The sequence below is a fragment of the Anomaloglossus baeobatrachus genome, chromosome 3 (genome assembly GCF_048569485.1).
Source record: "Anomaloglossus baeobatrachus isolate aAnoBae1 chromosome 3, aAnoBae1.hap1, whole genome shotgun sequence".
In the NCBI taxonomy this organism is placed as follows: domain Eukaryota; kingdom Metazoa; phylum Chordata; class Amphibia; order Anura; family Aromobatidae; genus Anomaloglossus; species Anomaloglossus baeobatrachus.
Window position 1 is genome coordinate 425,667,042 of NC_134355.1, and position 15,586 is coordinate 425,682,627.

At 44.4% G+C, this 15,586-nt stretch overlaps 1 protein-coding gene across 8 annotated transcripts in view; it reads right to left on the minus strand.

Moving 5' to 3' along the window:
* VWA5B2 (von Willebrand factor A domain containing 5B2) overlaps positions 1-15,586 on the minus strand; it is a 109,329-nt gene that overhangs the window by 75,060 nt on the left and 18,683 nt on the right. For 5 of the 8 annotated variants that reach the window (XM_075340351.1, XM_075340349.1, XM_075340353.1 and 2 more), the window contains 2 exons: positions 13,038-13,196; positions 11,367-11,598 (listed from right to left, as the gene is read on the minus strand). In XM_075340351.1, coding sequence (XP_075196466.1) covers positions 11,367-11,598; positions 13,038-13,196 — 391 coding nt within the window. Of the gene's footprint in view, positions 1-11,366; positions 11,599-11,845; positions 12,005-13,037; positions 13,197-15,586 lie in introns of those variants that run through there. The other 3 variants (XM_075340352.1, XM_075340355.1, XM_075340354.1) reach the window with 3 other exon arrangements.

Consider the following 15,586-nt stretch of genomic DNA (forward strand, 5'->3'; position numbering starts at 1 on the left):
GATGCAACAGCCAGTCAAGATATGCTGAAAGTGGTTCGGTGAGAGATCCCACTCCCGAGACTATTGGTCTGCCTGGTGGTCTCTGTTCACACTTGTGTACCTTTGGTAGCCAATACCAGTGCGGTTTTGTTGGGAAATCAGGAAAGAGTTTTTCAGCTCTATTTTTTGTTATAAGGCCAGTTGTTATCTGCCTATTCAAAAAACTGCGTAATTTTTCTTTAATTTTACCTGTAGGGTCACCAGTTAGTTTCTGATAAACTGTGCAATTATCTAGATGTTTTTTTGATTCTGCTAAATAATAATCGGTGGTCATAAGCACAGTGGCACCTCCTTTATCCGCTTTTCGTATCGTTACATTCTTGAAGGATTTAATTTTTTCTAGTGCTGCTCTTTCTGAACTAGATAGATTATTCTTCATATTGGGGTATTTTAACGCTTTTATATCTCTCAATACTACTTCCTGAAATAAATCGATACTATTACCAGGGGATATAGGTGGGATAAAAGTAGATTTTAAACCTCCAGTAAATTTAGTGCTATTGTCTAGATTGCTCTCTATAGCTGAAACGTTTGCCACATTAATTTTATCATCCGTTATACTCAACAGATGCAAAGCGTCCTCAGCTACCTTCCCAATTTCTGAACCCATCAGAGAAAAACCAAGGGGACCTATATTGCATTGCCTTTCATCAGCTTGTTTTTGAGTCGATTTATTATCTGCGTTAAAAAAATGTTTTTTTAAATGCAATTTTCTGCAAGCTTTGTATAAGTCCACTTCAAATTCCACCATATTAAATGGTTCTGGAATGCAGAAATTTAGTCCTTTTTCCAGGACCGCCAACATATCATCATCCAGTGTCTCATTAGTCAGGTTGTAAACTTTTTTCTTTTTATTAGGCTCCGAACTGATTGTCAGTCCCTCCAGGAAACAGCTTTCCTTTTCCCTATCAGGGGCACATTTATTTCTCCTCCGGCCTCTCCTTGTCCGCCTTCTAAAGGGTTAATGGGAAAGTTCATATTAGATCTATCTTCACTTAATCTCCTTTTTCCCGGGGGTGGTTCCTCCTGACCGCTGGAATCAGAATCTGTTGTCCATGCGGCTCTTTTATTTGATGCAGTTTTAGGTTTTTTCCTTGATTTTCCTTTCTTATAGGTAGAGAAACTGTCATTATTTTTATTCCATCTGAAAACAGTTCCAGAATCATAGTCTGCTTTGTCTCTCAAAAACTTCTCTTTTTTGCGTTCTTTTACTATTGTTTGATATGGTATTAATTTTTTGTCTAGGTTCTGTAGAAATTTGTTCCACTGATCCTGTGATAAACGCATCTCTAGCTCTTTTCTTAATCTTATCAGTTCAGTTGTTATTTTAGCATGCTCTTGCTCGTTTTTCTGTAATACGAGATCTAGGAATTTAAATGAACATTCTGCCAGAACATTATCCCATAGTTGTTTGAAATCGGCATCATCCTGATAGAATGATATTGCCTTCATAACTCTTAGTCCTCTGGGCACCCGTTGACAATCCTTGTATGCACGTAGTGACTGAGCCGACCAAAATAAAGAGATTTCCTTCTCTGCCAGATTGGATATTTTATGTTCCAGAGATTTTATGCTTAAAATGTCCGTGTCAATTTTATTATTGCACTCCAAAAAAAACGTGCTTGCGTTCTCCCTCCCCGCAAGGATTCCACATCCACTGCTGGTCGGTGTGACCACCTCCATTATTTCTAATTCAGCCATCACAGTAAAAGGATTTTTATGTTCTTAGTATTCTAGATTCTGGTGCTCCTGAGACGTGCTCACTGATAAATATAGAGACACAACTTATTCATGCGAAAAAGGAGAAAAGTTCAGGGCACTGCCCCAACACCAAAAAACTTTCAGAACATCCTATACTGGGCCGAAAAAGGTGCACATGCTCTGCGGTGCCATTGATGTGAATAAACATGTGAACATCAGAGCAATAAAAAAGGAAAAAACATCAGGCACTCACCAGTTGCTGCTTGTGCAAGTTTTGTTGTTTTATTCGTGCAGGTTACAAGTGCATGGAGTGGAGGGAAGGGAGTGGACGCTACACACGTCCAAAGACGACGGCGGCCGTTTCGCACCTGTCTGGTGCTTCAGCTGGTCTGAACTGAGCTGACATCACATCCATTATATCCACATAATACAGGTGGTTGATGTCAGCAGTGATTAAAACAAGTTTAAAATCAAACTGCAGTATTACTACTGAATGGAGTGCAAAATAAGCATGTACAAACATATAAAGACATACAATAATTTTACATATAGCTGGAATCTAGAAAAATTATCCCAAGAATACGCTCAACTCATTTTTATCATTTAGTCCTAATGGACCCAAAGCATTAAACTTCATAATATATTCTGCCTCCTTTCTGAGCAGAAGTTTGTGCGTATCCCCACCTCTGGCTGGAGTTTTAACTAGATCAATGCCTATAAATGACAATACATTGGGGTCAGAATTATGGACTTCTTTTATATGATTGATTAATCTTGTAGCGCCTATTCCGCTAGAGATGGAATTTCTATGCTCTCTAAATCTTATAAACAAATTTCGAATAGTTTTGCCAATATAAAAAAATTGACAAGGGCAGAATATTACATACACCACCATTTTGGACCTGCAGGTAATCAGACTTTTGACATAATGTGAATGGCCACCTATTTTAAATGTTCTGCCAACTATATGAAATTGGCAAAAAGAGCAATTGCCGCATCTAAAATTACCTGTAGGGCCAGCATGGTGTAGCCAGGTCATAGGCGGTAAATAGCGTTTTTTAATCAGAATATCTCCAATATTCCTGCACCTCCTGTGTGTCACTAGGGGCTTGTTAATGGCCATGTCTCTCAGCTCATCAATCCCTTCGATTATGCACAAACTTCTGCTCAGAAAGGAGGCAGAATATATTATGAAGTTTAATGCTTTGGGTCCATTAGGACTAAATGATAAAAATGAGTTGAGCGTATTCTTGGGATAATTTTTCTAGATTCCAGCTATATGTAAAATTATTGTATGTCTTTATATGTTTGTACATGCTTATTTTGCACTCCATTCAGTAGTAATACTGCAGTTTGATTTTAAACTTGTTTTAATCACTGCTGACATCAACCACCTGTATTATGTGGATATAATGGATGTGATGTCAGCTCAGTTCAGACCAGCTGAAGCACCAGACAGGTGCGAAACGGCCGCCGTCGTCTTTGGACGTGTGTAGCGTCCACTCCCTTCCCTCCACTCCATGCACTTGTAACCTGCACGAATAAAACAACAAAACTTGCACAAGCAGCAACTGGTGAGTGCCTGATGTTTTTTCCTTTTTTATTGCTCTGAAATTTATATAAGTTTTATTTTTACATATTTTAGAGGTAAAATAAAACATTTTGGACTTTTGTAGAAAAAAAGAAAATACATTTTGAGTGTCCAGCTTCTGACAACTGTAGGTTTTTCAATTTTTCCTTCGATAAAGCTATGTGGGGGTTTTGGGAGTTTTTTTTTTATCACGGAGCTGTAGTTTTCACTAGTACAATTTTGGGGTACATATGACATTTGATTACATTTTTTTGTGAGTAATGCAACAAATTAAAAAAGGCAATTCTGCTGGTTCCATTTGTTTCAGTATTTATTGTTGTACTGTTTAAAGAATTTTAATTTTTGATTATGCACATTTCTTTATTATTGATCAGGGAAAAGGGGTAATTTAAAGTTTTACTAATGTCTTTTAATATCGTATATTATATATATATATATATATATATATATATATATATATATATATATATATATATATATATATATATATATATATATATATATATATATATATATATATATATATATATATATATATATATATATATATATATATATACACACACACACACACACATACATACATATACACACACACATACATACACACATACATATAAAATTTTTACGTGTCCTTAGGGAGCTTTATTGATTATACTGTTGTGCTGTGGTATCACAGTATATAGTGTAATCGATGTTCTCCTATACAGGCCAGCCCCATACTCAGCTTAATAGGAGGACTAATATGGCAGTCATGGAGTAACCCACTGGCTGTCTTCTATGAAAACAAGAAATGTAAATGCTTCTGTAAAAGATTAACAGCGGCATTTAGACAGAATTTGTCACCCGATACATGCTGCCACAATTGTAGAGGTGTAGATTTTTCTCTGAAACAATCAGGCTGTGGACCATAACCGGAGATGGGACTAGTTTTGGCTCAACTCCAGGCCGGCTTCTCCCAGCACGGCTAGAGGTGACTGACAGGTCTCTTCCATAGAGAGACTTGTCAATCACCTGCAACAGAACTGGGGAAAACGGTCCGGGGCCAAAGTCTAGTCTCTGGCGAGGGTCCCTCCTGCATACATCCCACATACTACTTGTGATTAACATGTATGACACAGATCTTTAAGAGTTTAAATGGGATATTGTAGCTCTACCGACATGTTTATTTTTTTAAAATACTTAGATACCCCATTACCGTATTTTTCGCTTTATAAGACGCACCTAATTATAAGACGAAGAGATGCATCCAGCGAGCCAAAGTTGTAGTAGATAAAAAGTTTCTTTAGTCTTTAGTTATCATTGATAAAGGTTTAGCCGAAACGCGTCTTGCCGTGCGCCAGCAGCAACTTTTCCTACCTCTGTCTGTCATCATTTATGCTGCTATGGACAAAGACTTTTTTTTAATATTATTGAAATAAAGACTAAAGAAACTTTTTATCTACTACAACTTTGGCTCGCTGGATTCATCTCTTCTATTTATGCTGGTAAGTGCTTCTACCATATATCCGTGCTAAGAGCCTCTATAGTCATAGCAGCTTGATCCTACAATATATTGGGTAAGCTGGAAAAACGTTTTCTTTTTTATATTGATTATAAGACGCACCCCCAAATTTGGTGAAGGAAAAGATAATTTTTTTTTTATGTTAAATGGGGTCCATCTTATAATGCCAGTGTCCGTCTAACAAATCATATAGGGTATATGTCCCTCATAGCCCCCCATCCTAAAATTAGCCCCCCTTAATCTGGATATGGCCCCCTTATATTGAATATAGCCCCCTTGTGCTGGGACATGTCCCCCCGTGATGCCACATGTCCCCCATTGATGACACACATCCCCTATTGCTGGCACATGTCCCCTATTTATGGCACATGTTCCCCTGTGCTGCCCATGGCCCCCTATGGATTGCACACGTCCCCCTGTGCTGCCCATGGCACCTATAGATGGCACACCTCCATGATCATGTGCGATCAAAGGAGGGCGCAGGCAGATATAATAGCGCCGCTGCCCCAGCCCATCGCCGCGGTGCGGTTTCAGCACCACGGTGATGGACAGCGGCAGTGCATATTATATGAGCGGGAGCAGGAGATCAAAGGCTTCCTCCTGCAGCTTTCACAAGCGCCCAGCACCGCTCCAGAGCTGCCCCCACCTCCCCTAAACCCTGCAGTATATATAAATATACACCCGCCCCCCCCGTATATTTGGATTATAAGACGCACCCCCTACTTTCCCCCAAAATTTGGGGGAACAAAAGTGCGTCCTATAAAGCGAAAAATACGGTAAATAATTTTGAAGCATAAATTCTTAAAACACTAAAATGTTGTAATTACTACTACAAAGGAATGAATGAATGTATAACCAGGTATTACCATTTGGCGGAGTGTTCCTACACTGCCCAATCTGTGTTGCCATGTTCAGACTGACTAGGGCACACTTTTTAACAAGTCAATTAGCAACACCAAATTGACAATTTATTCTTATTCTTTTTTAAAAGGAATAAGAGAACAGCAAAACCCAAGAATTCTGAGAAATGTTCTTCCAGAAATATATATATATATATATACACATATACATACATACATATTATATATATATATATATATATATATACATACATACATATACATACACACACACACACACACACACACACACACACACACACACGAGTCCAACAATGTAGACCAGCTCACTCCTGTGAATCACCTGGATCCTCAGCTGACCTGGTTAACTCCGTTGTGTCCGGATCAGTACAAATGTGAACAACAAGGCAGAGTCCAGCAATAACGTGAGCAATCCAGGATGCTGTTAAAAAATGTTTTCCTTCTTTTTATTCATAAATTCATTAAAATATAATGGTCCAAGCAATTCAGAACAGCATTATCGCAGGAAAATAGCGCAGATAGGACTACGCGTTTCAGCGGTAAAATCCGCCTTCTTCACGGTCCAGAATCACTGGACCATTATATTTTAATGAATTTATGAATAAACAGAAGGAAAACATTTTTTAACAGCATCCTGGATTGCTCACGTTATTGCTGGACTCTGCCTTGTTGTTGTTTATATATATATATATATATATATATATATATATATTATATATATATATATATATATTCTAACCTGAACGGTAAAAGTTCAAGGTTAATACTAGACACCGGGTGTCCGGGTATTGAACTCGAACTTTTAAGATAACGTTAGCTTTAGAGTTTGAGTTCTGTTCCTATGCTACTAAAGTTTGTTGAAAAGCTGTGAGAAATTCCGAGCATGCAGCTGACCGGCAGTGACCTATGGAACCTTGTTCTGAGACCGAAGCTCCATAGGAACTGCTAGGCGTCGTGGGACAGTACATCATTGGATTACCGTATTTTTCGCTTTATAAGACGCACCCCAAACTTAGACATAAAAAAGGTAAAAAAAAAGAAAAATGGGGTCCGTCTTATACTCCGGTGTTCTCTTACCGGAGGGGGGCAGCAGTGGTGGTGAAGCGGGGTCACAGGAGGCACAGGTTGTGCTGGCAGGCGCGGCAGGTCAGTGGCAGCGGGGTCCGTGGTTGCAGGTGCCGTGGTTGCAGGCGCGGTGGCGTCCGCGGTGGCAGGATCCGTGGGGTCCGTGGTGGCGGCAGCAGCCGTAGCGTGTGAGCCGTGCAGCAGGCCGGTGCAGTGAGTGTCCGCGGTCCCGGTTCAGTGGTGGCAGCGGCGGCGGCGACTGCTCAGTGGTGGCAGGGACTGCTCAGTGGTGGAGTGTGTCCGCGGTCCCGGTTCAGTGGTGGCAGCGGCGGCGACGGCTCAGTGGTGGGAGTGGCGGCGACGGCTCAGTGGTGGGAGCGGCGGTAACTGCTCAGTGGTGGCAGCGGCAGGGACTGCTCAGTGGTGGCGTGTGTCCGCGGTCCCGGTTCAGTGGTGGCAGCGGCGGCGGCAACTGCTCAGTGGTGGCAGCGGCAGGGACTGCTCAGTGGTGGCAGCGGCAGGGACTGCTCAGTGGTGGCGTGTGTCCGCGGTCGCGGTTCAGTGGTGGCAGCGGCGGCGGCTCAGTAGTGGGAGCGACGGCGACGGCTCAGTGGTGGAGTGTCCGCGGTCCCGATTCAAGTAATGGCGCCCGGAGCGACGCATGCGCAGATGGAGCTCTCATCCAAGGGCTCCATCTGCGCACGCGCTGACTCCCGGAGCAGCGCGTGCGCAGATGGAGCGCTCATCCAAGAGCTCCACCGGCGCCATCATTTGAAAGTGGGACCGCGGACAACTGGTAAGCTGCACAGCCGCCCGCCCCGCATGCACAGAGTGGCAGCCAGCAGGCTGCCCGCCCACTCTGCGTACAAGCCGCCGGGTACCTGTGCTTGCGTGCGGTGGCAGCCGGGTACCCATGGCTGTGTGCGGGCGGCAGATGGGTGACTGTGTGAGGGCGGCAGCCGAGTACCTGCACGGGCACCCGACTGCCGCTCGCACACAGCACCCGGCTGCCGCCCGCACACAGCCATGGGTACCCGTCTGCCACCGCATGCAAGCACAGGTACCTGGCTGCCGACCCCACACAGCACCCGCTGCCGCCCGTACACAGCCACGGGTACCCGGCTGCCGCTGCATGCAAGTACAGGTACCCGGGCGCTTGCATGCAGCCACAGGCACCCGCCCGATCGCTTTAGACAGGACCCCCCCCCCGCTACCGCTTTATAAGACGCACCCCCCATTTTCCTCCCAAAATTTGGGGAGGAAAAGTGCGTCTTATAAAGCGAAAAATACGGTAAGTCAAAACTTCCAGTATTTATTTTCAATTAATAAATTGGTGAATAAGGAAGTGTGCGGGAGTGTTTATTCCCCAACTGAATTACGCCAGATCTTTGAGGATTTTTTTTTTTTCCAATAAATTAGTGGGAGTGTGGGGGAAGTGTTTATTTAAATAAACTTTTTTTTTCTAGAATTGCCGGGTCAGTAGTTGGGGTGTCTGATAGACGCCTATCCATTACTAACCCCTGGTCCTGATGCCAGCTATCAATTCACAGCTGACTTCAACCCCAAAAGTATTTCACAGATTGCCACTGCACCAGGGCAATTGGGAAGACCTGGGCAAAGCATTGACTTTTATGGGGTTCAGAGTCTAGGGTCAATTTCGAGTCAAGTCCGGATCACACACAGAACCTTAAACTAAAGTCCAGCCAAACCCTGAGAATCCAAACTTCCACGTAACTGCTCATCCCATTAGGGTCGTTTCACACATCCGGCTTTTCGCCGGATTGGTGGATCCGGCACACTCCAGTACAGCGTTTACAGTACAATGGCAGCGCGACAAGATCCGGTCACATGCTATCATGTGACCGCAGCATGTAACCCGGAAGTTGCCGCGCTGCCATTATACTGTATCACACTGTACTGGAGTGCGCCGGATTCGCCAATCCGGCGAAAAGACGGATGTGTGCAACTAGCCTAAGGGGAATAAAATTACTCATTAAAACAGTCAGGAGAGCTGTCAGGTCCTCTTTAAGAAATGGTTTTCTAGTAAGAGTAGGGTAAGAAAAGCCAAGAGCTTTGTAAATATATTCACAAACCTTTACTAAACCATCTATTGGTGTATAATCCAAACACACTGGTCTCTACATAAAGGCCTAAAAGTTGTGCGTTGATCGCTTTATTGTGCCACAAGCCCTCTGTCCCAACTCTCCGATACACAAATTTTTGGTCACGAGAGAGGAAAAAGCCACTGGTCTCATAAAAAAAAAAAAAAAAAAGGGATCAGGTGTTTAATTTTCAACTTTCCTACCGTTAACTCCCAAGACTTCTGTTGTGAGAGAGTTGGGCAGCTTCAATACTCACGAGATTGTTGGCCAGGTTCCAATCAAATTACTTTAAAAGCTCCCAAGATTTCATATTACAAACTTCATGTATTGAATAGTTCTATTTTGCCTGATGAGCGTGTCCTTACCATGAAAGCCCATGTCAGAATGGTTTTACAATCTGTTTCAAACATTTTTCTCTCTCAAACAAATGAGCTTTTAATCAAGCTCAACACATAAAATGGCCATTAAAATATCATAATTCTACAGAACTACACTAGCCTCATCAGGTCCAAGAAACATATTTAATAGTGAATGGAGTTTACAGTGTTAAATCTAGTGACAGATCTGCTTTAATCAATTTTTATGGAGGTCTTAAGGGTGTGTGCCCACGATCAGGACTCAATGCGTCCTGGACGCAGCGGGTCCTGACCTAAGGGGCCGCGAATCTCCTCCGCAGGAGAACACAGCTGCTTGTACTCATGATCAGGGTTTAGTGCTCTGCGGTCTCTCGCTTGTGTTCTCCCTACGGAGGACGCATGTGAATCCGCAGCAAACAATTGGCATGCTACGGTCTAGAAAGACGCACCACAGGTCAGTGTTTGCTGTGGAAAAAACAAGCACAGTGGACAAGGGATTTCTAGAAATCTCATCCACTATGCTTGTACTGTACAACGCAGCATTTTGGACGCAGTTGAAGCATGCTGCTTCCAAAACGCTGCAAACACTGATCGTGGGCACGTACCCTTACACATATGCATTAAAGCACAATAAGGAAATGGTGCAAGTGTTCACCTAGCTTTACACTTAAAATAATTACAGTATTTAAAAAATGGCCAGATCAGAGCTTACAACCAGTAAGCAGCACAGCGGCATCAGAAGCAATACAACGTTTTCTTAGAGAGGTCTATGAATCTGAAATCATTCAGTTTACAGTTTACATTCCTGGATAGTGCACCTGCTGGTTAGACATAAAGGACCTATTTTACAAGCCAGAATAATGGACTATTTAGTAAGAAATATTTCTTTGTAGAATTCAAAGCTTGTGGATAATCTTCACAACTTTATATTTAAATGTGATAGTTTAGGATGTTTTAGTATATATTGTATACATGTTTTGGACAGAACAATCAGGACACAAAGCTTTACAACAAATAAAAAATAATAAAAGTTGGTGCATAGTACACCGTGCAATTCAGAGTACAGATATATGGCTTGCTCACACCACCGTATGTATCGGACGAGTGCTATCAGATTTTTAATCGGATAACACTCAGAACAATGATATGTAATGGGTCAGTGCTGATCTGCATTTGTTGTTCTCCATTTTCCCCTCACAGTGTACTCCCGTTCTCACATTCGAGAGAATTGGATCACACTAAGCTGACACTCTGATCAAGGTGTCATTAGCATAATTGAACCGATTCTCTCGGATGAGATAATCTACGGTTGTGTGACCTTAAGCTGGTGTCACACATAACGACGACGACAACGACGTCGCTGCTACGTCACCATTTTCTGTGACGTTGCAGCGACGTCCCGTCGCTGTCGCTGTGTGTGACATCCAGCAACGACCTGGCCCCTGCTGTGAGGTCGCCGGTCGTTGCTGAATGTCCAGCTTCATTTTTTGGTCGTCACTCTCCCGCTGTGACACACACATCGCTGTGTGTGACAGTGAGAGAGCGACGAAATGAAGCGAGCAGGGAGCAGGAGCCGGCGTCTGGCAGCTGCGGTAAGCTGTAACCAGCGTAAACATCGGGTAACCAAGGGAAGTCCTTTCCCTGGTTACCCGATGTTTACGCTGGTTACCAGCCTCCGCTCTTGCTGCCAGTGCCGGCTCCTGCACTGTGACATGTGGCTGCAGTATGCATCGGGTAATTAACCCGATGTATACTGTAGCAAGGAGAGCAAGGAGCCAGCGCTAAGCAGTGCGCGCGGCTCCTTGCTCTCTGCACTGTGACATGTAGCTGCAGCACACATCGGGTTAATTAACCCGATGTGTACTGTACCTAGGAGAGCAAGGAGCCAGCGCTAAGCGCGGCTCCCTGCTCTCTGCACATGTAGCACAGCGACGTTATGATCGCTGCTTCTGCTGTTTGACAGCTAAGCAGCGATCATAACAGCGACTTACAAGGTCGCTGTTACGTCACCGAAAATGGTGACGTAACAGCGACGTCGTTGTCGCTGTCGCTTAGTGTGACACCAGCTTTAGCCATATAGTGATTTACATATAAACCAATTCCCCAGTACACAGAACGCACAATCACCATAAGCACAACCTGTCGTCACACAGACCATCCTCGGGCAAGCCTGGATCCCCTGGATTTGGTGCCAAGGGGGTGAGAGTTGAGTTGAGGGTTACACGTACAGCACCTCCAGGAGTTGTCTGCAGTTCTCTGCTACTTTGCATAGTTACACATACTACTGCGGAGGGATGTACAGGTCCCACACAAAGCATAAACACTTTGTGTGCTGTGTCTGTGTCTAAAACAAGGTGTCCTAAAAACAAAGAAAGGAAAGAAAGATCAGCTGGATGAAGGTTACAGGAGGAAATATAACACATTAGTGAAATAGGTTTTCATTTATAGTGGTAGTACAAAGTTTAGAAATTATCCCATATCCACAGGATAGGAGATAAACGTCCTGATCACTGGGGGTCTGACCTCTGAAATCCCTAACGATGCTAAGAACTGGGGCTAACGGAGCTGTGGTCAATCATGCACACTTCCGCTCCCTTCATTCTTACTGGAGTGTTGAAAGGCATCTGAACACTGCGCTCGACTACTTCCAGCGGTCCCTTAGAAAATGCATGGAACGGAGGTGCACATGATCGGACATTATTCCATTCACACAGGGCTCTTAAGAGTCCCGGTTTTCGAGATCTGTGGGGGTCCCAGTGGTCAGAATGAATCTAGAATTTAAAAAAAAAAAAAATATATATAGGAAAAATAAAAAAAAAGAAGAAGTTTGCAAGGTTAACAAGTAAAAGTAGACAGAAGAGATTGTGACTGCAAGATCTGATTACACAGGCTTTGCTTGTAGTCTGTAACCACAGCCACTCATAGGTCTCAATAAGAGCTGAAGACAAAATAGAAGAATATTTTTTAATGAAGACTATGCAACATTATACACTATATAGCGTAGATGCACCTGTTGCAAATGTTAAAGGGAACTTGTCACCAGAATTTGCGCTATTAAACTAAAAGAATCCCCTTCCGCAGCTCATGGGCTGCATTCTATAAAAGGTTCATCTTGCTACTGGCCCCCCTTTCAGACCTAGATAACTTCCCCCAACCTGCCGCTGTTCGCCATCCCCCAGTGTTCATTTACATAGATGAGGCCGCAGCCCTCATGTTCCGCAGCGCTCCTGAAGTCTCGTGCACGTGCAGTGGCACTATCGGGGACTGAGCACTGTTTTCAAATCGCGAGAGCCGGTGATGTTATTGCGCAGGCGCGAGAATATGGGCGGCGCTGTGAATATCATCTCCAGCGCCATCCAAGTACCCGCCCATAATCTCGCGCCTGCGCAATAACATCACCGGCTCTCGCGATTTGAAAACAGTGCTCAGTCCTGCGATAGTGCCACTGCGCATGTGCGAGACTTCAGGAGCACTGTGGAACATTAGGGCGGCGGCCTCATCTATGTAAATGAACACTGGAGGACGGCGAACAGCGGAAGGAGGGGGGATAACAGACAAAATACAGCCCGCCCACGGGGCCAGCAAACCTCATTACCATAGCAAAAGGTGATATTTTATAAAGTTATCTAGGTCTGAAAGGTGGTCCAGTAGCAAGATGAACCTTTATAGAATGCAGCCCATGAGCTGCAGAAGGGGATTCTTTTAGTTTAATAGCGAAAATTCTGGTGACAGGTTCCCTTTAAAATCAGGCATATGTTTTCTAGTGGGGTGTACATAATGGTAAGACTTTGTACTCACCACTGGGGCAATAGCAAGGCAGTAATTCCCAGTGACAACTAGAACAGCATTCCTCCATTCGCGTTTGATTCTGGATGTGAGCTTGAACTTTCCTGTTTCCAGTGACTGCCTCAAAACTCGTCACAACCTCCCCCTCCTCCAGGAGGTATACGAACATGGCTAGGGGGTACATAATAATTAGCAGGACAGTTCCAGCATTAATGCTACCACCAGTACTAGATCCAGATGATCCACCAACTACAATGGTTTATATTGTGAGAGTTAAGGCTCCAATAGACAACATCGGGATTAGCCAATTAAATATTCTATATGAAGGCCATCCAACGCTCCACTAACAAAGGATGACAGATAAGTGAAATATCTGGTCTGTTAAATTTCAATGGATGATCCTTTTGTTCGGTAGGGAAATAAGTCGCTTCCAGAGAAGTTTGGCTGTGGCTCTCCCAAAGAGAACACAAGAACATTCAGCTTGGCCATAGTTTCCATGAGATGTATGGGGAAGTTGAGAAAGATAACTAAAGGTAATTTCACACTTGCGTTTTTTTCCTTCCGTCACAATCCACCCTTTTGGAAAACAGCGGAATCTGTTAACGGATTCCGCTGTTTCCCATAGACTTGTATGGATGACGGATTGTGCCAAAAGTACCTGCGTTGCTTCCGCTGGCCGACGCTGCGTTGCGTCCGCCGGGCGTAAGGAACGCAGCATGTAACGTTTTTTGAGCGGCGGAATCCTCTATTTTTCACTGCGCATGCTCATTTTTTTTTTTTAAAAAAAAATCACAAACTTTATTTTGTCTCTCGGTGGCTCTCAGCTGAGCGCCCGGCCGCCGGCATGTGAGAGCTCTCAGCTGAGCGCCCGGCCGCCGGCATGTGAGAGCTCTCAGCTGAGCGCCCGGCCGCCGGCATGAGAGAGCTCTCAGCTGAGCGCCCGGCCGCCGGCATGAGAGAGCTCTCACCTGAGCGCCCGGCAGCCGGCATGTGAGAGCTCTCACCTGAGCGCCCGGCAGCCGGCATGTGAGAGCTCTCACCTGAGCGCCCGGCAGCCGGCATGTGAGAGCTCTCACCTGAGCGCCCGGCAGCCGGCATGTGAGAGCTCTCACCTGAGCGCCCGGCAGCCGGGTGATCAGCTAATCGTTCACAATAGTCTGCTGCCGGTAAAACTGTAAAAAATAAATAAATAAAGCTTTCCGTTGTTTTGTAAGATCCGTTGCATCCATTGTGCCATTATAGGCAACGCATCCGTTGCATCCGTCACACAATGCAATGCAACGGATGCCGTTCAATGCAAGTGTAAAACTAGCCTAACTTACAAGTGTGTGGAGGCCTGATTTGTGACTGCAACTTGTCATAGGAAAGCAAGGAACCGTTCCCAAAAGTTTGAGAATGGCTTTCCCATAACAAGGTCAGATGCTGTGTATACTGCTGAAGTTGCGCCTCTTGTGCTGAGCTACAATAAAGTTGTTGGGGCCATAGATTTTAGTCAGAAGATTGCACTGACATTTATTAACTTCTCAATTTCCAAAGCGCAGTGACAAACTTCTATCTGGTTGGTGGTTGGACATGTTTTCTAAATTGTGCCAGACCTCTATCTCTGGGGGGAGGCAGTATTAGGTGGCATATTGCTTCATTAATTTTACTGGAGCATGTTTTTAGCACTATAGCCTCTTACCTAATGACCTTAAATGTTTCTTTAAAAATAACCTATACTTAAAATGTAGGAGGTTGTTTTGCATACTCCTTTGCACAAGGGTATATACATTAACAGCTCTTTAGAACCAATTGTTTTCATTGAGATAACACTATCTTCCCACTGCTCCCAAATCATGAATCAAAACATTTTAAGAAAAAAGCAAATAAAATAAAAGATGACAGCAAATAGTGTGTGGCCAAAGGTGGGCAAATACCTAGATAGATGTAAGGGGTGCTTCACACACAGCGAGCTCGCTGCAGAGATCGCTGCTGAGTCACGCTTTTTGTGACGCAGCAGTGACCTCATTAGCGATCTCGCTGTGTGTGACACTGAGCAGCGATCTGGCCCCTGCTGCGAGATCGCTGCTCGTTACACACAGCCCTGGTTCGTTTTCTTCAAAGGCGCTCTCCCACTGTGACACACAGATCGCTGTGTGTGACAGCGAGAGAGCGACAAATGAAGCGAGCAGGGAGCAGGAGCCAGTGTCTGGCAGCTGCGGTAAGCTGTATCCAAGATAAACATCGGGTAACTAAGGTGGTTACCCGATATTTACCTTAGTTACCAGCCTCCGCAGCTCTCACGCTGCCTGTGCTGCCGGCTCCGGCTCTCTGCACATGTAGCTGCATTACACATCGGGTTAATTAACCCGATGTGTACTGTAGCTAGGAGAGCAAGGAGCCAGCGCTAAACAGTGTGCGCGGCTCCCTGCACATGTAGCTGCATTACACATCGGGTTAATTAACCCGATGTGTACTGTAGCTAGGAGAGCAAAGCTAAGCGGTGTGCGCTGGTAACTAATGTAAACATCGGGTAACCATACCCGATGTTTACCTTAGTTACCAGTGTCCGCAGCTTCCAG